This window comes from Cavia porcellus, unplaced genomic scaffold, assembly GCF_034190915.1.
Source record: "Cavia porcellus strain 051 isolate PalLab524CR breed Dunkin Hartley unplaced genomic scaffold, mCavPor4.1 scaffold_6, whole genome shotgun sequence".
In the NCBI taxonomy this organism is placed as follows: Eukaryota; Metazoa; Chordata; class Mammalia; order Rodentia; family Caviidae; genus Cavia; species Cavia porcellus.
The window spans coordinates 3482959-3507072 of NW_026947489.1; the positions used below are offsets into that span (position 1 = coordinate 3482959).

At 43.0% G+C, this 24114-nt stretch overlaps 1 protein-coding gene and 1 long non-coding RNA gene across 6 annotated transcripts in view; one reads left to right on the forward strand and one right to left on the reverse strand.

Moving 5' to 3' along the window:
- Positions 1-24114, forward strand: part of Gabrb3 (gamma-aminobutyric acid type A receptor subunit beta3) — a 236249-nt gene that overhangs the window by 25390 nt on the left and 186745 nt on the right. The window contains exons 1-3 of one of the 4 annotated variants that reach the window (XM_063249828.1): positions 6707-6855; positions 7476-7567; positions 7716-7783. In XM_063249828.1, coding sequence (XP_063105898.1) covers positions 6776-6855; positions 7476-7567; positions 7716-7783 — 240 coding nt within the window. In that variant the 5' untranslated portion in view covers positions 6707-6775. Of the gene's footprint in view, positions 1-6706; positions 6856-7175; positions 7366-7475; positions 7568-7715; positions 7784-18124; positions 18251-24114 lie in introns of those variants that run through there. The other 3 variants (XM_063249826.1, XM_063249825.1, XM_063249829.1) reach the window with 3 other exon arrangements.
- LOC134476344 (uncharacterized) lies at positions 145-6681 on the reverse strand. Of its 2 annotated transcripts, none has more exons than XR_010047890.1 (3): positions 6235-6681; positions 4065-5675; positions 145-3497 (listed from the first exon to the last, which is right to left on the reverse strand). It is a non-coding gene; the product is annotated as an uncharacterized LOC134476344 (long non-coding RNA). The 2 variants fall into 2 exon arrangements; XR_010047889.1 differs by having other exon boundaries at positions 5999-6681.

Here is a 24114-nt window from a genome sequence, read left to right on the forward strand (position 1 = left end):
TAACTTCCTGACAACATGGGGTGATTGTATGCACACGCACACACGTATGCATGCATATATATATGTATGTGCATATTTACATACATGAATATGTTTTGCAAACATCACACTGATACATTAAATCACACTCTCATACCACAGGAATTATTTTCTCTTTTCATATTTATGACACTCATTTTTTTATTGAAAGAAAAAAAGCAAAACAGACAAAAGGCTAAGAAATCACTAGTTGACAAGTTACATATTGTCATCTTAGAAATAATTGTTCAAATTGCAAAATTAAAGCATAGAAAGTGGACAGTCAAGTAATGAGAGTGCAAACCGTCCTGTTCAGTGATCCAACACAAACTTACTAATATGTTGGCTATCTTACACACTTACACATACATGCAGTTCTAGCCTTTAGAGCACTTTCCTTCTCTTTTGTTTTTACAATAGCTATTACACATTTCAGATCTTATTACTCCTTCAGTTTTCATTACTTTTTTATACTAAAGAGACAATGTGATATTTACAAATGTGATTCTTATTTATTTCACTAATGAGGAGAGTCTCGGGTTGTCTCCATTTACCCATGAAGGCCTCAAGAGCATCCTTTTTATAGCTGAGTAATATTCCATTGTATAAAATACCACATCTTTTTCATCCACTCTGCAGGGTTGATGGGCATCTTGGTTGTTTCCAAGATTTAGCTATTACAAGTTGTGCTGCTGTGAACACGGGTGCATATATATCACTGTGACATGATCTTTTCAGTTTTTCTGGGAAAACATCCAGGAGGGAATAGCTGGACTGAATGGAACTTCCAACCCTAGTCTTCTGAGGAATCTCCACACTGATTTCCACCGTGGCTGCACCAGTCTACACTCCCGCCAACAGTGGAGCAGTGTCCTTTTTCCCTGCAGCCTTGCCAACATTTGTTATCAGCTGATTTCTTGATGGTGGCTATTCTTTCCAGGGTGAGATGAAATCTCAATGCTGTTTTAATTTGCATTTCTCGAATGCCCAGTGATAGTGAACATTTCTCCACGTATTTATTTGCTATTTGTGTACCTTCATCTGAGAACTGTGTGTTCATCTGAGATGCCCATTTTTGGAGCGGGTCTTTGAATTTGAGGGGCCTGATGTTTTTCAGTTCTTTATGTGTTCTGGATATAAGTCCTTTGTGTGACACTCATTTGCAATAGAGAGAAACTAGTTTTCATTACCCTCAACACATGTGTTTACTTCTTTGACCAGTCCTCCATCACATACCCCGCCTCTTCTTGCTATCCCACCGCGTTCCCTGCAGTCTTTCTTTCCCCTCCCCAGGCTCTGACTCCCCACTCTGGCCTCCTTAGCGCATGAATTCCCGCCTCTTTCCTTGAGCTTCTTCTTCCTGGGCAGGTGCTGTGCCATCGGGACGCACCCTCATGCTTCCATTACAGGGCCCCTCTGGGCCCATCGGCGGGTGCCTTTCTGATGTGGCCTGGCTCCATCCTCACATTCCAGGTGGATGCGCCCTGGCCAAGAAGCATTTGCCTTAGTTCTCCTCTGTCCCTCTGCCTCCTCTTGCTCTTCTTCCTCCTCCACTTGCTTGGGCTCAGTCTTCTCAGCGGTGGATTTTCAGGCTTCCACACACTGACGCTCTCTTTATCTTCGGAAACTCTGATTTTTTGGCCTGCACCCGCATCCTCTTCACTTTAACTCTGATTTCTCACCAGGTGTCTCTGCCCTCATCAATGCTGACCTCACTTCCTGCGGGCTCTGACACTTGTGTTGGGCCTTCCTTTCCCTTCCGCCTTGCTTCTCTTTGGCTGTGACTTTCAACCAAGCCTTTCACCCAACATGCAGCCTTCCTACGCCCTCCAACTCCATGTGAAGCTCCATCTCCTGCCACTTTCTGTGGCTCCTGAACCCCCACGCCAGAGCCAGAGCGCTGACATTCCGTGCGTCATGCCAAGTATTTCATTTACTGTCTTGTTTCAGGACTAAATTTTTCCAGGAGGTGAAAAAATGGGAAAAGTAAAGAGGAAAGAGAGCAGAGAAAAATATTAAGAGGGAGATGTTAGCATTGGGTTTAGCTATTAAAGACAGGAAAGGAAAGTGTGCCATTTTCCCTAAAATTGAAACAAGGAAAATCGCCACTCTGGTGACTTGTACTCTCTATAGCACTGGAAGTTCCAACCAGAACTGTGAATAAAGAAAAAAAAATTTGAAAAACTCAGAGAATTAGGTGACAAGGAAATAAAACTAGCTATCTCTAAAGACACCTTGAAGTCTCTTGGATAAGGCATAATTCTATAAAGGTAATAAGCCCACCAAACAAATTTGTAGGATGCAATGACAATATATATCAGTCATAGTTCTATACATTAGCAAATACAATTTGAAAATGAAATATTGAAAACAGCACTTAAAACAGGATTACAATGTAGTGAGTCTAATGCAGAATCTCTACACTGAAAACTATGTAATATATCTGAAAAGAATTAAAGATGATATAAATTAATGGAGGGATATGGAATTTTTGTAACTTGGAAGGTTCAATATTGTTAATTTCTCCTAAATTAATTTATAGAGCAAATATAACATAACTTACAGCCCCAACATGTTTTCTCAGAGAAACCAAAATAGTTATTCTAAACTATATATAAAATGCAAAAACAATTTTCAATAGTCAAAGTGATTTTTTAAAAGAGCAGTTATATGAATTATGTTATTTAACTTTAATGTTTATTTATACTTGTATTAATCAAAGCAGTATGAATTAGTGCAAAGATATAAATATAGGACAATGGAAAATAATAAATAGTATAAAAATACACCCACACATAAAAGATCAATAGATTTTCAAAACACTGTAAGGATAACTCAGTGGAGAAGAGAAAAATACCTTCAATACATCACGCTTCAGCAGCTAGGCATCCACATGGAAGAAAAGATCCTTGATCCAGACTCACAGTAAGAGCTAAAGTAGATCACAAATCTAAATATGGAGGCTGATTTTGAGCAAAAGCATGAAAAAAATCTCAACTTCTGATTAGGCAAAGATTTTTTTGATAGAATAACAAAACTTTAACCCAAAAGAAAAAGTTAAACTTTTGTTTTCTTTGAAATTATTTAGAGAATGAAACAGGGAAGCTACAGATTTGGAGAAAGTATTCCATCATATGTTTCTGAACACAGGACTTTTATTCCAAATATAGAATATTTGCATCTAATAAATATACAAATAAATATTTGCATCTAATAAAACCATAGATAATGTAACTAACAATGTGCAAAAAATATTACATCTTCCAGAAGAGCAGATGAGTAGCCAGTTTACCAGTGATGCACCCTCACTGGCTTGCCTCCATGTCACAGGTGAATGCAAATGAAACCATATTGAGATATTGCATTTCACAGTGGGGAGAGAGGGCAGAGGGCAGACAGCATTTGACGTCACTGCTGGTGAAATGTGAAATCTTCCAACTATTTTGAAATGTTTATTCAGCCAGATGTCTCCTTGGTATCTACCAAGAAAAGAGAAATCATTTGCCTATACAAAGATAATAACATACATACCTCTGCCTGTAATCGTTTAACTAGGGAAATGCATTAGTGAGTGGATGGATAAATGATTTAGGGAATAACCATATGATAGATCACGGCTCAGCAGTGAAATGAAGACAATGGCTCTGCAGTGACACAGTGAAGTCTCGGAACTTGCCTGAATCAAAGAAGCCATTTGCAACATAGTACACATTGCTCAATTCTACCATGTGGAGTGAATAATGCAGGCAGAAACTCAGATCTATCTATAATAAAAGAGTGTAGGTCAGCGTCTACCTGGAACTGGAGGTGACACAGGAGCAGAGTGTCACAAAGGAGTGTGTGAGAGGCAACCATAATTAAACAAGTCCCAGTTCGGTGACAGGCATTTGGGCCAGCCCAAGTGGACAAACACGGGCTGGGAAACAAGACCACGTGGTGACTCCTGCTGTTTCCTTCCTCCCCCTACTTTGGAGCTCCTGTGTTAGTCCATTTTCTGCCACTATTACAAACGCCCTTGGAATCCTTTATGCAGAAAAAAGGCTTACCTTGCTCAGCATTCTGGAGAAGCCAAGACACTGTTGTTGGCTCAGCTCTGGCGAGAATCTCGGATGGATGGCATCAGAACAAGGACAGAATGTATGAGGAAAGGCTTGTGTGGCACACAGGAAGCTGGACCAGGAGGAGGGCTGGGCTCACCTTCTATCATGGGCACTGGGGAGCAAACTCAGGGCCTTTGCAGGTTAAGCAGTCGCTCTACATCTGCACCCCAGCCCCAGCCCCTTTCAGTTTGAGATAGGTTCTCCATAAGCTACCCCAGCTGGCCTTGAACTTGTGATCCTCCAGGCTCAGCCTACTAAGTAGTTGAGATCACAGGCCTTTGTTACAGGGCCAGCCTGGTCTCGGTCTTTAATACCAATTACTGTATTTCTGGAGAACTAGCCAGAGCCCCTACACAAAACCATTCTATGACCAAGAAAATGGTGTTTATCTCATTTTTTTGGTGTGGTGAAAGTGTATCCATGGTAGAGTTTTTCTGGTGAAAACAAGAACTGAAGTAGTAATTTCCTGTTGAATTAGTGACTGCATATCACCACCTATGAAGACAGGCAAGTAGCCGAGGTTTGTGTCACACTGCGAGGGGCTGTGCGCTGGAAGGAGACGCGCTCCAGGTCTAGCCTTTGTTGAGGTGTTGGCGTAGGATAGGCAGTATGCATATGTGAGTCCTTCTCTTTTATTTTGCTTTTCTGTTTAAGGAGGACTGGCTTTAAGTGAGACTTTTTTAGCCTATGGTACCTAGAAAACGTATCCTGAGGCAACGCAGATGACACTCTTGAGTAATATGAAAAGGAGACTGAAGCAGAAATGGACTGAGGTAGGGAAAGAGCAGATCGGAATGCTTGTGACTTGTAGGCCAAAGCTGAGCACGGACATCCCCGATGGACCCACCTTACAGGGCTATCCTGGACAGTCCAGCAACTACTGCATCCTGGAACGTTTCTCAGGAGGCCATCAAAGGAGAGCTGTCCATCCACGGACTTACTGTGGATTTTTCTTGTCCGGAAGACTTAACATTCCACGTGTGTGGTTACTAAGCTTGCTCTCTGGCAGGGTCCATCTCTTTTTCAGATGAGAGGCTGCAAGTGGGAAGTGAGGGGCAAACAGCCTGGGCAGTGGGCAGGGAGGAGGACTGTTCCCATGCAGTGCTGGTCAGGCTCTTGGAGAAATGGGTGTGGGGTGGCAGCTGGGTAATAAGAAAGGCCAAGGTGCACACCTGTGACCCCAAAACTCTAGGAGGCGGAGGCAGGGTTGTAAGATTAAGCCCAACCTAGGCAACTTATTGGGAGCCTATCTCAAAGTTAAAAAAAAAAAAAAAGGTTGGAATATAACTCAGTATGAAGGCCCTGGATTTGATCCTCAGTACCATGGGGAAAAGACAGACTAAATGCCCAGGAGAGGTGGACATTTAGGTGTGCCTGCTGGACAATGATAGGACAGTGTAGTGTGTTCTTTCAGGTTTTAGAACATGTGAAATAGTAGCAGGGGGGAAATTCTGGCCACTTTGTTGGCTTTATTCAAATGCCTTATTCTTGATAGCCAGGATGCCCCACAGGGCATTTCTCTCAAAGAAGTGGGAGAAACAGATTACATTATGGCCCCTGTGTTGGTGTGTGTGTGTGTGTGTGTGAGAGAGAGAGAGAGAGAGAGAGAGAGAGAGAGAGAGAGAGAGAGAGAATAGAGATATCACTTCACTGACACTTCCATTGTACATTAACAGGATGCAGACTTCAAAGCAGTCATGAATAGACTTTTCCAGAAAATAATTAGGGAGTTATATTTATCTCTCAACCTTTTAGGCACTGCAGTCACATTTACTGTTCCGAAAATAAAATTGCTGATTTTTAGAAAAGGCAAAGATACTTAAAATGAATGCACATAAACATGATAGTTTGATAATAAAGATCTAAATTTAGCTTTTTACCTGTATAAGGTCTCTATGAGAGAAAGGTTTGTTTAAAAAAACGAGTGGACCCTGAAAAGTCATCTATCATTAACCATTCAGTAAGTCCTGAAGAAGTCTATAAAACTTGAAAATTAGTTTGATTTTTGAGTTCTGTTGGATGATTACAGTAGTATTGCATAACCATCACCCTGGCTGATAAAAGTCTTAAGTACAGAGAATTTCAGTAAGGTTCAGCCACTAAAAAAATATACAACCTGTGGCCGTGGGTGAGAAGGCGGATCCTGGCGCACCACGGACACGCAGGGAGTGGTGGGCATCGATGCGCACCGGTCGGTTTCTGGCCCAGCAAGCCAGTGAGCTTCCGTTAAGTCCGAAGGACGCAGGCCTGTCCTAGGAACACGAAGATCTGTGCCTTTTTAAGGACCACGGACAGTTCCAGCTCTCCAGAAAGGGGCCTTCTCCTTCCCAGAACGACGTCTCTGCGTCTGATTTGGACGCGGGTTTATTGATAACAACGTGCAGTCTCGGCTGTGTCTTCATCACGAACTGCAGCTGTATTTATATAAGCAGAAAGGATGGCAGGAGAGGAATAGTTTCAGGAGCCCATTTTCTTCCACGGTCATATTTATGAATAAATAATGGGGCAGCCACGCAGGGGCTGGAGGCTGGGTCCGCGGGGAAGCCCCGGGTGCGTGTGGGGTGGGGGCGGGGATCCCCACATCGCCATTTGAACGCTCGCTGCTGCGGGGGAGGAACAGATCCCACCCAGGCCAGGCCGGAGCCGCAGCCGGCGCCATGTGCTCGGGGCTCCCGGCCTTTCTGCTGCCCATCTGGCTGTGCTGGGCCCTGGGGACCCGGGGCTCGAGTCCCCGCAGGTAAGGCGAGGACTCTGGGGCGCGCGGCGCAGCGCGGTCCCCGGCGGGCTCGGGCTGCGCGGGGCTGGGCGGGGGTCGGGCGCCGGGAGGCTCGGCCCGGCTCGGGGCTCGCTGTGTCCCCCCGCACCGCCGCCGGCCGCAGCCCAGTCTCTCCGTCGGCGCGGGACCCCGGAGCCGAGCTCGCAGCCCGGCCTCGGCCCGCAGTGTGCCGGCCCGCCGCAGCGGCCTCCGCGCTCGGGGCCGAGGCTGAGTCGGGGCCGGAGGAGGCGGGGTGCGCGCTGGCTCCGCCCCGGCCGCCCTCCCTCGCCCCTCCCCCTCCGCTCCGGGCCAGCGCGGCGGCGGCGGCGGCGGGAGCACCAGGAGCAGCCGCGGCTGCGGGTCGCGACGGCGGCGGGGCGCCCCCTCCCCCGTGCCGGGGCGCGGCGGAGGGATGTGGGGCTTTGCGGGAGGGAGGCTTTTCGGCATCTTCTCGGCCCCGGTGCTGGTGGCGGTGGTGTGCTGCGCCCAGAGGTAGGGTCGCGGGTGGGCGGCCGGGCGGGCGCGGGGCGCGCGGTGAGGGGCGCGCGGCGAGGGGCGCGGGGCGAGCCGCACCTGACCCGCTTCGCGCCTGCCCTCCCCAGCGTGAACGACCCCGGGAACATGTCCTTCGTGAAGGAGACGGTGGACAAGCTGCTGAAAGGCTACGACATCCGCCTGAGACCCGACTTCGGGGGTGAGTGGGGTGCGCGCGGCCGCTGCGGGCTCCGCGCCCCGCGGCGCCGGCGGCCTGGGCGGAGGAGGGAGCGGGCCGCGTCCGGGCTGCGGCGGCGGCGGCGGGCGGGGGCGCGGGGCCCGCTGACCCCGTGCGGTGTGCTCCGCAGGTCCCCCGGTCTGCGTGGGGATGAACATCGACATCGCCAGCATCGACATGGTCTCCGAAGTCAACATGGTGAGTGCTGCCCTCCCGGCCCCGCGCCCCCGCCCCGCGCCGGCTCGCGAGCGTGCACCGCGCCGAGGCCTTGGAAGGCGCCGGGCCTCGGGCCGCAGCGCGGAGCGCCCGGACTGGCCTCGGCGCGCCGCCCCCTCCTCCCCGCCGCGGGGCGCAGGGCGCGCGCCCCCCGAGGTCCCGGGCCGCCCCGCCGCTGCCCCGCCGCCCGCGTCCGCGGCTCTTCCGTGGCGTCCCCAGGTCCCCAGGCTCCCGAGCGCGGTCTCGCCGCCCTAGCAACAGGCGCCGGAGCCGAGAGAGGCGAGCGGTGGGGTGGGTCTCCGTTCCAGGTAAGAGGGCCTTGCGGTTTCTTTGGCTGCAATTTGGAAAGAGACGCTGGCAGCTGGAGGGGGACCGGGGTGCGCTGGCCTGTGCCTTCCGAGGCGTCTCGGTCCGTTTCCGCGGCGCCCGGGGTTCCCAGATTCCGCGCCCCGCTTTCCGGCGGGCGCTGTCCGAGGTGCTGACGGGACCGCGCGGCTCGGGGCTGGAGGGCAGCTCTGCAGGCGGTCCCCTGGGCTGGAGAGTCCAGGGCCCGCGCTGAGTGTCACTTGGGGCTCCTGTGAGTGCTGTTGGGGTTCCATATGCCGACCCGTGGAGGGCGGAGGTCAGGAGCTCGAGGTGCGGACAGGGTGCCGCGCTCATTTGCTGTCAGCCTTTTAGGGCTCCTGAAAAAACGAGATAATGGACCTCTTTATTGTTAATTGAGCTGAATTAGCAGGAGATTTAGAAACAGATTTGACTTTTCCACTGAGGATGAGCATTTGGAATCCGTATTTTTTGGAAGGAATCATTTGGTGACTTCTTTTGAACATACAGCATTAACAGCACAATGAGGTATGGTTTTCAGATACATACGGTTGGTTGATTTCTCAACTGTGGGGTGCATCAGAATCACGTGGGCAAACTTGTTCTAAACGCCTGCTCTCTGATGTTTCACGGTCAGGGATTCGGAACCAACTGGGTTGAAGTGGACTCTTGAGGCCTTCGTATATAAATGGTGTTTCAAACTGTTTTGAATCAAGTATTTTGTGGATAGTATTTTAAGAAATGTTGGAACAAGTTATACAAATACAGACATACACAAATAAGCTAGAGTTTAGTTCTTATATCACAGTTATATATATATATATATATATATATATATATATATATATATATTGCTGGAAGAAATTTTGCTGGAAGAAACCGTTGATCACACCAAGGTATTTTCATAATATTTTATCCCTGACCTAAAACTTATACAACTTGTGAATTTTTTAAATATACTTTTAAAATGTATCACTTTAGATCTTTCTGTAGCAAGGTTGTGTAACAGTAAAAGTATTAGCAAGAAACACAGAAATAATGCAATATTACCTTACATTAAAAAGTAAAATGAGGTCTGTTTCACTTATCATTTTATAAAAATAATTTTGCCCACATTAGGGCATGTTTCATGGCCTTAAGAGAACTGGTTAATATAGTCAAGATTTGTTGTCTGTAATTTTTCTCAATTGGAACTTCAGATTCTCTGGAGAAGACAATTTAATAAAGAAGCTAAATGATTAGCGAGTTCTTACATCAAAAAATCAGTACATTGGGTGTTAAATGGAAGAGAAAGTATATGAGTAGCTCTTTAAGAATTCTGTGCAGTATTAATATAACCAAGAGAAGAGAGAGGTGTTATTGTAGACCATTGTATATTTTGTTTACTTTTAATTTAGTATCATTATTTTGACATCATTTAGTCAGTACATATAACATCTTTTTCAATACTTGCAATAGTTCAAGAGCTATGAGTTAAGATGTCACACTTTTTTTCTGGACTGAATAATAGAGAGAAAACTTAAAGATTCAGGTCATGGTTGATCAGTCTTTAAGTATATACCCTCATCGTAACCACACATGAAATAGCCATGCTATGCTTGTATGCACTTTTAAGCTCTTGTGGTAGTATTTTTCTGGCTCTCTAAACATAATTTATTATAAATAAAAATTGGGAATTAATAGAACTGGAGATTGAAGGCTTTTGGACAAATGTGGCTGACCGCCATTTAAAATGTCCTCTTGATTCCAGAAATAGATTAGTCAACAGATCATGCTCTAGAAAACTCAGATTCTCCTTAATATATTTGTTTGCAATAATAGATACAAGATTTGGCCTATTATTGAAGGAAACCCAAATGTATTCATCATTAAGTATCACTTTCAGGGTCATATTCTTTAGGAAAAGCATAGAAAACTTGAGTGTCAGGTTAGAGCCACCATTGGACCGTGTCGTTTGAATATAATAAACGTCATAGAGGAGCTTCCTTAATACTTCACCACTCCATAAAACTGAGTGTTGTCAGTTACCAATACAGGAGTAGTTACTATCTAAGATGCGGTCTTGCTTAAAGGGCATTGTAAGTATTAGCAGAGATGTGTCAAATGGCCATACCCAAAGGTAGAACAGGGGAAGTCGCGTGAGGGGAGCAGAGTAAAGAGCGCACAGGAGGGGCGGGGAGAGGGAGAGTGCAGGGGAGAAGCCAGAGTGGGGGAGGAGTGATTTTGTTATAGAAAGCTTCATAAAGGGAGTATATTTAAGTTGGATGAAAGAGAATTCTGCCATATGTGGAAGGCATCACTATGAGTTAAAGAAAACAGCAAACGTATAGCTACATGGATGGGTGGATCAGAATGTGAAGCATGAACATTTAGACTCTCCTCCATGGTGCCAAAGACCTCAGGCACTAGCTTCTAGAAAACAAAGATCCTGTAGTAAATGGCAAATGTTTTTAAGCATGTGATTGACAAGATTTGAGACATGCTTTAGGATGAAATTTTCAGCCAAAACGTAGGCAGAGAAATAATGGCAAGAATCAAGATGGCTAACGTTTGTTTGTTTTCCATGCCGAGGATCAAACTCATGACCTTGCACTTGCCCATCAGACACTTATGAGCTAAACCCCCAGCCCGAGGGCTAAGTTTAAGAGAAGAAAATTGGAAATAAATGATCATGGAAGGTCATGCCTTGAAATTTTCTTCTAAAGTTTGCAGACACACATGCATGCACGCACACACATTCACACACACACACACACACACACACACACACTCACACACGCTTTTCCTTTTATGTCTGTGCTGAGGATTGAGCACAGTGTCTTTTGCTTGCATTGGGGCAAACCGATTACCACTGGGCTTCAATTGTAGTATGCACAGATACAATTTTGAGATTAAGTATACATTGAGTGAAATTAAAAATAAATTCACACAACTTTGAAAGCGACATGTTGAAAGTGTATCTAGTTCAGGGGAAATACACGTATGCTTCTTGAGACTTCTGTGTGGTGGGGGGATGGCTGAAGGACAGGAGCAGACACTACAACCAACTGCTGCTTTTTCTGTATGCAGCCATAAGGTGCAATGTTTATCTGTTGATAGTGCATGTAACATTCTACAGAGTGCTTCTGACTTCCAGTAGAAAATAGATAAATCATGCATATGCATGTGTACCACATTCCTTCTCCTGATGTTCTCTAGAAACTAAGAACGGAGTTGAATATCGTAACACTGCATATAACACTGCTTTTGGCATGGTTTGCTTCATGGATAGTGCAGCTCTACTGCATTTCCATTGTTTTCTAAATCTTACAAGTTTTTCTCATGTGCTCCTTTTCAGTTGGTTTACCTGACAGCAATTTTTTTAAAAAAACCTTTTTATTGTATATAACTTCTTGTTTCCGTAGTTCTTGTTTTCAAATTTAAGCTAATATTTTAAAATTATGAAGAGTTTTTCAACTAAGGAAATTTATTTCATAGATTAAGTGAGACTGTATACATACGAGGATGTTATCTGCTGAAAATTAGTATTTGAGTCATAATGTTGGTGGTTGGTCGTGGTCTCGATATGTAAGACATGCTGACGGAGATGGATAAAGGTATAAAAATTAAGGAAAATGTAGGAAGCATAAGAAATACTTAAAAATAAAAACTTAAACAGTATTTCAAAATGAGCTCTTTTTTCCTTATTAGAGTGAGTCATTTGATTTGTTAATTCAGAGCAGAAAAAACACATACTTACTTTTTTCTTCATTAATTATAAAGTATTGAGGACATAAAACTAGATTTAAACCCTAATAATGTTAATACTAATTCCTGTGATTTAAGTTGCACTTTGCTATTACTTTATATTTAATTACTCCATTAAAATTAACTCAATACTGAGGAAAATGTAACTATAGGATTACTTTTTCTCGATTTCATGCATGTAAATCATAAATTATTAACTGTTTTGCTCTATTAGCATTATTTTGTGTAAAGTGTAATACTGTTAGTTATTATAGCTATTATCCACGCATTGCATTGGTTCTGTTGTGTTCCTTTCTGGTTTGTTACACTTTATTCTCACAGATCCCACTTTTTATGTATAGGTGTGAAGTAGGCATGGTGTGTAGACGGTTTAGTCACTTTGAGAATCAGCCTGGAGGTGCATCATTGTTGTATGGATACAAACTTATTCATGCACAAACTATGCACACATGCATTTGTGCTATAGCTTGTCTTTTCAGAAGACAGGGAAAGAGCAGTGATTCTAAATAGAGTAATTCTAAATAGGATCAGAGGCTGGAGAATTCATCTTTTAGGCTTAAATAAAAAAGCGCCAATCAAACTCCCTTGCTCCATGCTCCATGTAGAGTCCAGAGGCTTCTTTGCCATCAGTGCATGATCGGGGCCCCAGGGCATGCCCTCGACCCTGCTAAGTTTCCAGGCAGGAAAAGCAGATCCCAGGAGACCAGAGAGTGCCCTCAAAAAGAGCCTTGCACTGGAGTCTGTGGGTTCTGTTTCCTAGTCTGTAGTAGCATCTGTCCTTCTACAAGTCACTTAATCCTCAGTAATCAGTTGCAGGGTCTCAGTTGCTCATGGTGTGTGCACAGACTAATGGCAAAGCCTCATCCCACAACGTTCAGCTCTAGAAGATTGCGGTAAACGCACTGAGCCATCCTCCGCCCATTAGTTCCAGGGAGGCATGGGCTGTACGCAGAGTCTGCACACGAATTGTGATTAGCAGTTTTAAAGGTAGAAAATGTGCTCATGTTTTGTATTACTAAGCAAGTTGGGGGATGACTCAGCAGAAAGGAAGACTGTTTTGCTGACCTAGTTGGGGGTTGGAGAACTGCTTGCACAGGAGGCACTAGGGATAAAAGTCTAAAACACAGTGTGTCAGTGTGGGGTTCCAGGCTGCTGCATGGGGGAGCGAAGGCTGTTTATTGAGGACATTACTTTTCACTGGCAGTACGTTTCATGCATAAGTTATGATCAGGCATCAATGAGGGCACTGATAAAAAAAGCATATAATGAAGTTCAGAGATGGATCACCATAATACCTTACATAATACACTCTTTATGAAGAGAGCCTTGTGTTTAATATTAGAACAAATGGTACAGAGAGCCTAAAGCAAGTGCTTTTTGCCTTTCCCCGTAGGGAGGTTAGAAAGCTTATGTTGTTACATGTTTTAAAAAATGGAACTTATGCTCATTGTTCTGTTGTGAATGGCTTCTTCCCTGAGTGTGTTCAGGCTCAGGGATATTGCAGTATGGTATGTTGTATATAGAAGATACTCAGTAAGAATTTAGTCTGATTTAATGGTGCAAATTTCCTTACTTATCTATGGTTAAAGAATAATCACATCTCGTAGGAAATTCAGTTTCAGCTGATAAGTTACTACCAGCTTCTTTCTTTAGCTCCAACGTTTGTTTTTTCCAAAGGCAAAATACACTGTTTATATTTCCTTAGATGACTGTAATTAAAAGAAGTTACAAAAATAGCTGTTGCTTCTTGGGTCACTTGTCAAATGAAGGGACATTGTAAATCTGATGCTTGTTTAAATGAATAGTAGCAAAGATGTTAATGCAGGGAGTGGTTTTATTTTAATTACTTGGGTGCAGACACTTAAGAAATGCAGAGATGTCAATGGCCAGTGTGTGATATTCCTGGTTGTCTGTCTTGGAAAGCTTCAGATCTAGGACTGTAGGTTTCACGATTTTTACAAGTAAAGCAATATGGATTCATTATTTAGATTTTTCTGTAGTCTGGTGACTGTGACAGGTCTTCTGCTTTGGGTGTCAGGATCCTTGTGGGCGTGTGATTCTGTGTCTTATTATGCATGCTGCCTATTGGATTTGGAAAAATACCAAATGTTTAGAATCAAGTACCAAATGAAACCTACCAAACATTTGAAATCTTTTAAATTGTTTTATCATGCATATTCAAGTGAAATGTAGGCAGTTAATAACAGAATTTTACACCATCTTGTAATTTTTAACATGTTTCAAGTATTATGCCCTACTTCATCATCAAGCCGGATATTCAGCCTGGGGAAGTACGTATTACAGGCACTAACTGCATCTGTGCTTCTCAGATGAGAAAACAAGAGTCAGAAATAGCGCGATGCTCTCACTCCGTAGATGACGAGGCTGGGACTCGGGCTGTTTTTGATCTTCGCACCTTGTCTCTCTAGAGTCTGACAAGGATGCTGTGTGAGAGATTCAAGGGTTTTTATCTTTTTCTATGATCATCACTCTGTAAGTTATATCTTCCATTTCTACTTTTCCATGGAATTTAATGTTTCCTTATAATGCCCATCACAGTTTGAAATACTGTTTGGGCATGTTTGTTTGCTCAGACTTACCTCTGCTCTGTCCCAGTTAGACTAGATGTTCCATAAGGCACAGCAGTGTCAGTGAACAGTCCTTGTAACTTTTTGTAATACTTAGTAGGTGCCTACAGGTATTTCTTGAAAAAGAAACATAAAGCAAAGATAAATGTATATGTAAGTATATAAACAGATACATAAATTTGCAATGCGATATTTTTATAACTCAGAGTTTGGACTTGTTACTGGGAAAAAATCTTACTGGCTAAAAATGGTGTCTATAGTTTTTTACCTCAGAAGACTTACGTAGTTCAATCAGCATTTGTATAATTGTAGCCACTATAATGCCATCAGCTGTAAAATATTCTGTAGCCGTCATCTCCTTCACTGGGGAGGTTTTATGCTGAATTTCAAAACAGAGAGAAGAGTAAAAGATTGCAGCCCTGAGAAAATTCAGCCTGTGTAAGGCTTGGTGTGGATATTCTAACACAAGTACTTGGTGTGTTTTTACACTTAAGGTTTTGCATCAGTTTGTAAAGCATATGTGGGTTGAGCCTTTCCATACTGCAGTATGGGGGAGTTTTTGTTTCGTTTTATTAGTACAAGTTTGCCGGACATGATGACAATGTTCACTGTTAGTGACTGGTACGTGTGCATCACATATGTTTTTACACCCCCCCTCCTGTCCTCCTTCCCCCTTCCTCCAGCTTTCCATCCCCTTCTCGTTTGTGGAAGATCTCTCTTAGAGGCAAGTCTTGTTGCTCTTTTTGTATAGATTCATTAGGGTCCACACTCCCCTTTCCACTGGCCACTCAGCAGTGACACTGTGGTAACAGCCAGTTATTTGCCAGTTTTCCAGGACACCGTACCATTTATGTTGGCAGTTAAAATTATCGAGCTGCAAAATTTGGCAAAACAAGTTTAAGATTTCTTGGTGATTTGCTCTGTGTCATCGATTCAAGACAGTGTTAGCCTCTGTATTTTCCTTATTCCATGGTAGCTAGGGAACCACATCAAGAAACATAGTCCATTTGTAAACATAACTGTTGCATTCCTTTGTATGTTTCCACCTAATTGAGCATCACACAAAAGCATTCAAACAATTGAAAGTTTAATATGTGTGATCCTAACATTTTTACTCAAATGAATAGCAAAATTAGGACATAAGAATGCCATACTTTATTAAAACTCCAATTTATATTTTATTTAGTTTGAAAGGGCATATATATTCTGTTGATTACATCATCTTCATATTTTACCACAGTTCTACAGTAATAGAATTCCTTTTGTGTAAAATGTTTGCAAAATTCATATGCTATGACTCATGACATGAAAAATAATTGGCTTGAAAGGATGGGAAAGTTGTTGGTTTAAAGATACATAGCTCTGATTGTGTTTGATACATGTCTGTAGTGACATTTGTTCTTTTAAAACTTAATTTTTTGAGTATTACTTCACAGTTGACTAGAAGAAATGAATATTCCATTTCACCCATCATTCCATTGTGTGTGTGTGTGTGCATTGTGTGTGTGTGTGTGTGTGTGTGTGTGTGTGTGTTTTTACAAGTGAATGTATCCAAACTGAAAAGAGAGTAAGCAACAGTCTTTTGGGTAATTTCTTGTAACATTATTGATTTTTGCCAGCCATACTGACTCTAAATAACCAACTGAGAGAAAAGTCTCTGTATCATGGTAAAGGTAGACTAGAATGTTCACCAAGCTCAGTGCTTGCCATGGAGGACATGCTGATAAAGATTCAGTAAATGAATTGTGGAATGAGTGATTCTTGTGTTAAAGGTGTGTTTTTGACTTATTTTATTGCCGTGATTCCCTTATTTGGGTTTAGCTTTTAAAAGTAATCATAACTTTAAACATGACTATCCTCTGACTTCATCACAGAAGAAAATTCCAAGTTATGGCAGAAAGAGTCATCGCTATTGTCTAGATCTATGGCTCCAAAACTGTGGACAGAGAACTCCTCTCAGGGTGTTGGAGTTCTTGGAAGCCACAGAGCTGTCCGTCATTTCTCACTGTTGTTTGTTGAGAAGCACAGGATCTGCAGATACCTGGTGAGCCTGCTAACTGCTTTGCCCTTCCAAAGCAGCACATGGAAAAGGCTGGAGACCACCACCAGATGACCAGGGCTCATGTGCGAAATTTGTTTTCAATACTCTTAAACACTGTACAGATAAATTACGGTGCAGGGGTTATTTGATGGTGCCATTGAATGAGTTTTCATTTCTAAATCATCTTTTTGTTGTTTTGGTTTTGGCCATGGGTACAAAATTCTCCAAGAGAATGCCAGTTCTTATAGCACAGGCTAGTAAAACAGTGCTTACATAAAAGAAGCGATCTACAGTGTTGGTGTGGTGCCATAATCATAGTACTTATGCCGAAGTGATATTGGCTATCATGCTGAACACAGAAAATGTTTCCTGAGTGCAAGAATTGTCAAACCCTTTAATATGTTCATGGATTTATAAATCTTCATAGGAAAATGTTGAATAACTCACTATTTTCAGATATATTTGATTGGAGATTGTTTGGGCTATGGGGAGTACATATCTGTCTGTATACCTATTTATGGGTGTGTGTGTGTGTGTGTGTGTGTGTGTGTGTGTGTGTGTGTGATACTGAGGATTGAACCAGTGCTTGTGCATGAAAGCTAAGTGCTCTACCACCGAGCTTTACCTCTGTTTCTTAATCAGGTTACCTGGAGAGCACAGTTTAGAAATAATGCAGGCCTCAAATACTGAGGCAGAGTGGTCTTTAGCTTCTCCAGTTTCTGAAAATTATAATAAATTGAAAAAAATCGCTGGATAGTAAATCCTCTTTTAATGACAATACTGACAGTATAGAAAGTGAAAGTTTGATAATCTCCTAGTTGACATTGGGGTGGGTGATACTTTCTGAAAGTAAAAATTAGGCATTTGTAGTAGACTGATTTTAAAACGTGCAAAGATTCTGCTTTACAGTAGCAGACTGTATCATTAAGGGGAGGTCTGTGTGTTTTAAGTCTCCTTTTCTTGTATTACAAGAATAATTTATACAGTGACAAAGATACGTGTGCTGAGGAGGAGAGGGTGAACAAGACTCCTGGCCAAGAACAGATTAATATAATTATTACTCACCGAGCTGGAGACTGAACCCAGAGCCCAGTGCAAGCTCTTTGCCCTGAGCTACGCCTCCGCACCAACAGATTGATTGTGAGGAATGTGGCTCCTTGAGGGTGCTGGGCTTGACCAGTGTTTCTAGCTAGCTGCCTTGGAAGCCTGGGGAGTCCTTCTTGGGGCTGAGTGAGGCTAGCAGGCATATTCCAGTGCTGCGTACCTGCTCTCCTCCCCTGCAATCCTCTCCTCTCTCCTCCTCCTCCCTCCCTTGCTTTTCCCCCTAAATGCAACACATCGAGCCGCAGCTTCCCTCATTCTTGGATTTTCAAGCTGCCACAACTGCAGGAAAAGCTCTTTGTTCTGTGTACTTCACTGAGTCTCAGGTATTTTGCAACAGCAGCACAACATGGATGGAGGTAATATATGCCATCATTTATAATATTTATGTGTGACATCCCATGCTGTTTGGATGAAGCCTCCTTGCAGGAAAAATACTGAACATCTCCTGGAGAAACTTACCTCAAAATTCCTCGTATGAGTGATTCCGTGGGATTCTATGAAGAGCGCGTTCATGTGCGATTCCGTGAAGACCATGTGCAGTAACAGGAGCTCAGAGGACAGATGTGCGTTTTCTGCTCCATTCTGGAAAGCGTGGTGCTGGCCCAGGACTGCTCGGAGGCCCCCTGCAGACCTGTGAAATTATAAGTAAGTACAGCAAAGTGGGCTTAGAAAGGCAAACAGATTTAGGAATTGTGACTGACTGTGATAGCTCTCTGTTTGTTTTGGGCATTAAGAAACACAGAAAAATTTGAAAAGGCAGATTTAGAACCTAGAGAGTTGACTCAGGGCTAGAACGTCTTGATGTCAGCGGTACCACTGGGGTGGGGAGGAGGAGCAAAGGAAGGTTTCAGGCTCTTCTGTCTAATTGATCTCTTCCCTTTTCTCCTATGCATGCTTGGTTAGCATTAGACGATATTGCTATCAAGCTTATCGTTATTTTATTATTAAAAAGTGACTCTCCATGCTTGATATTTTACTTTATCATCATGCATTGTTTGAAATTTTAATTACGTAGGCAAATTTCTCTGTACTGCGGGGCATTTTTGTCCTTAGAGACCAGAGAGGTTAACTTACAAGATTGCTTTCTGCAGTGGAAAGTTGGTTGTCAGAGTCCTAGATTGCAGGGACAGGTTTCTATGGACTTGGTACGTCATTCGTTCTCTGTGGTCTCCATTCGACTGTCTTTGATTAAGGGCGTTGAAGTGGATGTTCTCTAAGTTGCCTTCTGGTTTAGATTTCTGGGTTTCTCAGACTCACAGAGCATTTTGAGACATAAGGGGCCCTTCCCTTGGCCTTCCACAGACTGCTGGTTTTTGTCATTTGACACTGCCTGTGGCTTAATTAATTATCCAAGTGTTGGTCAGTGGCTCTGAGCCACTCTGATCTGGCACTCAAATCACGGCCAACATGGAACCGGAACCCAGTGTTTTCTCAGCCTACCTGTGCCATTTATTGTGAGCCCCACAGTGCATGATCAACCGGAATTTAAATATTCACCCATGTTCATTGACATGCAGGTTGCAAACAATAGTGCTTTTTTTTTCATGTGAATGTGGGATTATTAACGGATGAGTGAAACCTGCGTTGAAGTATTACAATACTTCTTTGGGATTCAGAGCACAGTCTTTCCCTAACCACTTGGGGAGACCCACTTACCCTGGAGATATCTGAGTTAATGTTGGTGGATACCAAGCTGTACATATTCAGAGGTTTAAAAATTCTATAAAATTTTATTCATGAACCATTTTGAATCTTCCATGGCATTTCAGTATTTTCATGAAATTGCATGATTCTAACATTGAATTCATAACCCCGTTCAAATGGGAAGATATAATCTTAGTCGTTGTCATTATATTGTCATATTTGGCTAATTTGGAATGAAAAATCTGCAATTAAAGAGGATAATCACAAGCTTAGATTTTAGAGTTTGCAACTTGTAGCATTTCTACAAAAAAATTAAGTTTTAACACACTATTCCTTTTTTGTTGATTCTTAGTCTTAGTGAAAAAGAATTTCATATACATAAAATCAAGCAAGTTAACCACTGTGGGCTCTTGGGGTGAGGATTTTAGTGTGCCTGTACTAACAATATGCAAATAGAAAAGTAAAATTGTTTAGTTTTATTCTAGGAAGAAAATGTGGATAAGCAAATTCTTACATAATTAGGGAACAGCCTACACAAGATGATATTGGTCAAAATGTATAGTGTACCCTAAATTTAGAAGCAGTCAGTGATCCCTTGTAGTAGTAGTAGTAATAATAATAATTTTCAGAGTGTTTAGCTCATATTTTTCTTTCCTACTGTAGATAAAATCCTGATAACAATGGCGTTTAATAGCTGGTTGGAGGAATATTTAGCAGCCTAATGAGAGTAAATAACTAATTCACTAATTTAATACTTGAAATAATTTGTCTGCCATGGTAGTCACACATATATATTAATCAAGGTTCCTGTTTCCCTCAGAAGCACAAGGGATGCGGCTACTGTGTGCAACATTTAGACATTGACAAAGGAAATCTTTTCCATGGAGACTGAGTTAGCCCATCCACGCAGAGCACTGTCTGGGAGTCAGTGAGAGGGAGAGATCACAGGCCAGAGCTGGTTCACTGAGATAAGAGGAAAGGTCAGTGAGGGACAGACGCCCTGCTGGTTCCTCACAGGACACCCTGGATGACATTTACCTCCCATCAGGAGATGAGAGAGGATAGTTTTACCTACTAGCTTCTCTCTCCATGGGATACCTCACAGGACGGCTGGCTTCAGCATTTGTTTCCTTTTATCCTCTCGTCCTAAAACAATTAAAGGTAACTTTTCTTTTTCTACATCCTTGAGAAGAAAATAGATGGAACTTGTAAGCAGAGCCCGCGAGGAAAGCAGGCGTCTGTTAACTGACACCCAGTTTCCTCATCGGCCACCTCTGCCCAAGTCTACACTCGGTTATGCAATACCGTGCAGCGGAGAACTCACGCTGCAGTATAAATAGAAGCTGCCACTCAGCCAACCGCGGGAGCAGCAGTCAGGCTCCCTGTTAATGAACTATTTCAGTGTCTTTTATCTGATAAGTGTGAATGTTTCTGGATCGCAAGTCCGCGGAGAAGTCTTGTGTAGCTACCTCCATTATAATGCAAATTATGAAATCAATACTGGTCATAAGACAAAACTAAGAAATACAACAAAACAGGACAGAATTCCATTCTTTTAATAGTAGAGTCTGTTGGGAAGATAGAAAACGGGTGTATAAGGGTTTGAGAATGTATATGAAAGACATTGTTTTCGGTGCTTCAGAGTGAAATCTTAGTGATTTATATTTATTCTAACTGGCTTAGTTCAAAATTGGGAATATGCTTCAATTTTTAAAATTCTAGGCTTCATCTTGATTAACATTGGAACTAGCTAAAAGGAGACAAAGAGATGCACTTTTTCTGAATTTCAAAATAACTCATATACTTGGAAATTATCTCTTGGCATCTTTAGGACACAGCTCTTTGGATACTTTGCTCTGTGCAGACGCCTGTGCTCTGGTGCTGCTGCTGTCTTTCATTCTGAACAGGTAGACTTGAGAGACTGACGAGCTCAGGGGTGATGCACCTCTGGCACGCATGTTGGTTTCTTTTTAACACAAGAGCCACTAATGCATGGGTTTTGTTTTTCTAGGCTAAACCCTCAGTATTCAGGTTTCATTGCAGTGTGGGCACTTCGCAGTTTGGGCACTGGTTTCTGAAAGGTTTGTCATCACCAGGGTAGTGGGACTGCGCTTGTGAGCAGGGGAATGCCCTGCATCGAGAGTCCAGCCTGGGGTTTCCATGTTGCTGTGTTTAAGCACAGGGGTTCACCCCGTGCTTCTGTCACCTCCGACTAAAGAAAGTCGTGATGGCCCCGGTCTGAGTGAGCAACGAGTGGGTGGCCAAGGAAAGCGTGCAGAGTCCTTATCGGCTCGTGGCAGACGCGGCCATGGCTGTAGTGATAGTCGGATGAATAAGGGGGAGAAGCTGCCAGGCAGCTGGTGGATGCTTGCATCTTCCGTCGTTGTTGACAGTGTTCTGAAAAGCAGTTTGAGAGAAAAATGAATGGGGCTTTCTCTTTGTCCATGTAGGCTGCTGTAAGAAAACACCATCAACTGAGTGGCTTTTAAACAGCAGAAATTTATTTCTCACAGGTCTAGAGGCAAAGGAGTCAGATCAAAGCACTGGCACATTCTATTCTGGTGCCAGATTCCATCTGGCTTACAGATGGAGCCTTCTGTCTGTGTCTGCACATGGGGGAGGGACCTGATCCAAGGGCGTGATTCCACCCACTAGGGACCTGGTCACCTCTCAAGACCCCACATCTCTCAGTACGCATGTATCAACCTGTGGAAGAAGCTCACCCACACTCAGACCCTAATACTGGGGGGAAAAACGGGGGAGAAAGGTAAAATCATCACAATTAAAAGTTTTGTTTACTTAATACTTGGAATCCCGGGGTATCTTGCCATGCATTAATGAGAAAATGGACGCAGAGTTGTACATCAGTGTGATGGGGCATTAGCTCCAATGCCCTGCAGATACCAACACCTGTGGTGTTAAACCATGTAATGTGTCTCTACCCTGGACACATCCTTCTCTTGCTTAGATTACCTATCATGTCCAAAATAGTGCAGGTGGCCCACAAATACTTGTTATACTGTAGTGTTTATAAAATAATGGCAGGAGGAAAGTCTCTACCTGTTTGGTTACAGATGTGTTTTCTTCCTCAGTATTTTCCATCCATGTTTGAATGAGTCCACAGATACAGGTCTGGTGGTCACACAAGGCTGATCGAATGCATTTGTGCTATGCATAGGGTTCGATTCTGTTTGGTTCTGTTCTTCTTATGGCTACCTTAGACACAAACGGAACTCCTGGGGGCATTTGGCTGCCTAAGATGGAGCCCACCCGACTCCACCATCCCGCTGACAGCCAATTCAGGTACACAGGATCCTGCAAGGAATGAGGTCTGTGTGGCCCTTGTGCTGAAATGCCTGGATGTTCCCTGACAGTGCAGGGTGCCTTGGAGTGTGCTTGCTTCAGGTGTCATGCAAGGAGGGAAATCAGGAGGGAGGGAGGCAGAGGTGCTGTCTAACTGGGCTTTAAGCTGAGCAGTCAGCATGTCTGTGGGTCTTTACACAGATACAATAGATTCCCAGATCCCATAGCGTGGAATCAGCTGTAGAAACTTCTCTGTGAGGACTGGGCGTGGAGCACTGGACACTGAGGACTGGGCGCTGAGGACTGGACTCTGAGGGCTGGACATTGAGGACTGGATGCTGAGGACTGGACTCTGAGGGCTGGACATTGAGGACTGGATGCTGAGGACTGGACTCTGAGGGCTGGATTAGGAAAACAAGCTCCACCTGACTGGACTGCTTATTAACTTTGCACATTGTTGCACCCTAAAACTTTTATAAAAGTGTGTTTATTATTCACCAAAATTTTAAAAAGATTTCCCACCAAGAAAATTTTAGAATATATGTAGAAAAGTACCCTTGGATATATTTCTTTTAGTTTTCCATGCATGTGTAATATGTGTGTACCATTATTCGTGTACTACGTATGCAAGTTGCTGTCATTCACACTTTCTAGTGTAGCTATATAGGATAGGATCTTCCTAGGCTATTAAATATACTTTAAAGATATTTTAAGAGCTTCACAGTACTCTCTTGAATGGAGAAGCAAAATGTTCTACCTAGTATTTTTCTGCTGTTGGATATGTAGCTCATTGCTGTGATTTGATAGACTGCGTAATATTTGAATGAATGTCCTTGTGTAAAAATCATTGTACTAGTATCGTTCATTTCCTTGAGATATTTTTAATTATATAGAATTACTAAAGGAAATGGTATGAATTTTCACAGTTTGGAAACATGTAACTAAGAATCTTTCAAGAAAACACCTTTCACCTTGTGGGTTTCTACTGGATTGTCGAAAAATGTTCTATAGTTCTAGAATGAATTTTTTCTTGGCAAATAGAGAACTGTAGTATACAAAATAGCATTTAAAGCCAAAAAGAATTAAACCACAAACTGTTCTTTTTGTTTTGTTTTGTTTTTGTTTTTGTTTTTTTGAGGTACAGCAATTGAAGCCAAGGCCTTTGCCCTGAGTTCTATCCCCAGGATGTTAGGTTTTTAAATTTTGAGGCCAGCCTGTCATCTTTCTGCCTTAGCTTCCCAGACTGTTATGATCACAGGAGTGTGCCACCACGCCAAGCCTCCCAAAGTATTACTGATTTTCCTTTGTCTAACACAGTCTCATTGACAATAAGAAAATTTGATTTGGCTCTGTATTAAAATTGACTGTATTTTACTTTATGTTTGGTATTCAGCTAAGTGTAAGCAAAAGAATTCACAGGCAGAAGTCACTGTTTTGTATGAACTAGAATTAATGCCAATTCCCCAGATACATTTTACACAAGAAGATGAGCATTTCCTCTGACATCAGGCCTAAGAAGTTGGAAAAGAATATTATTAGGAGTTCTGAGGCCCAACAGGTCA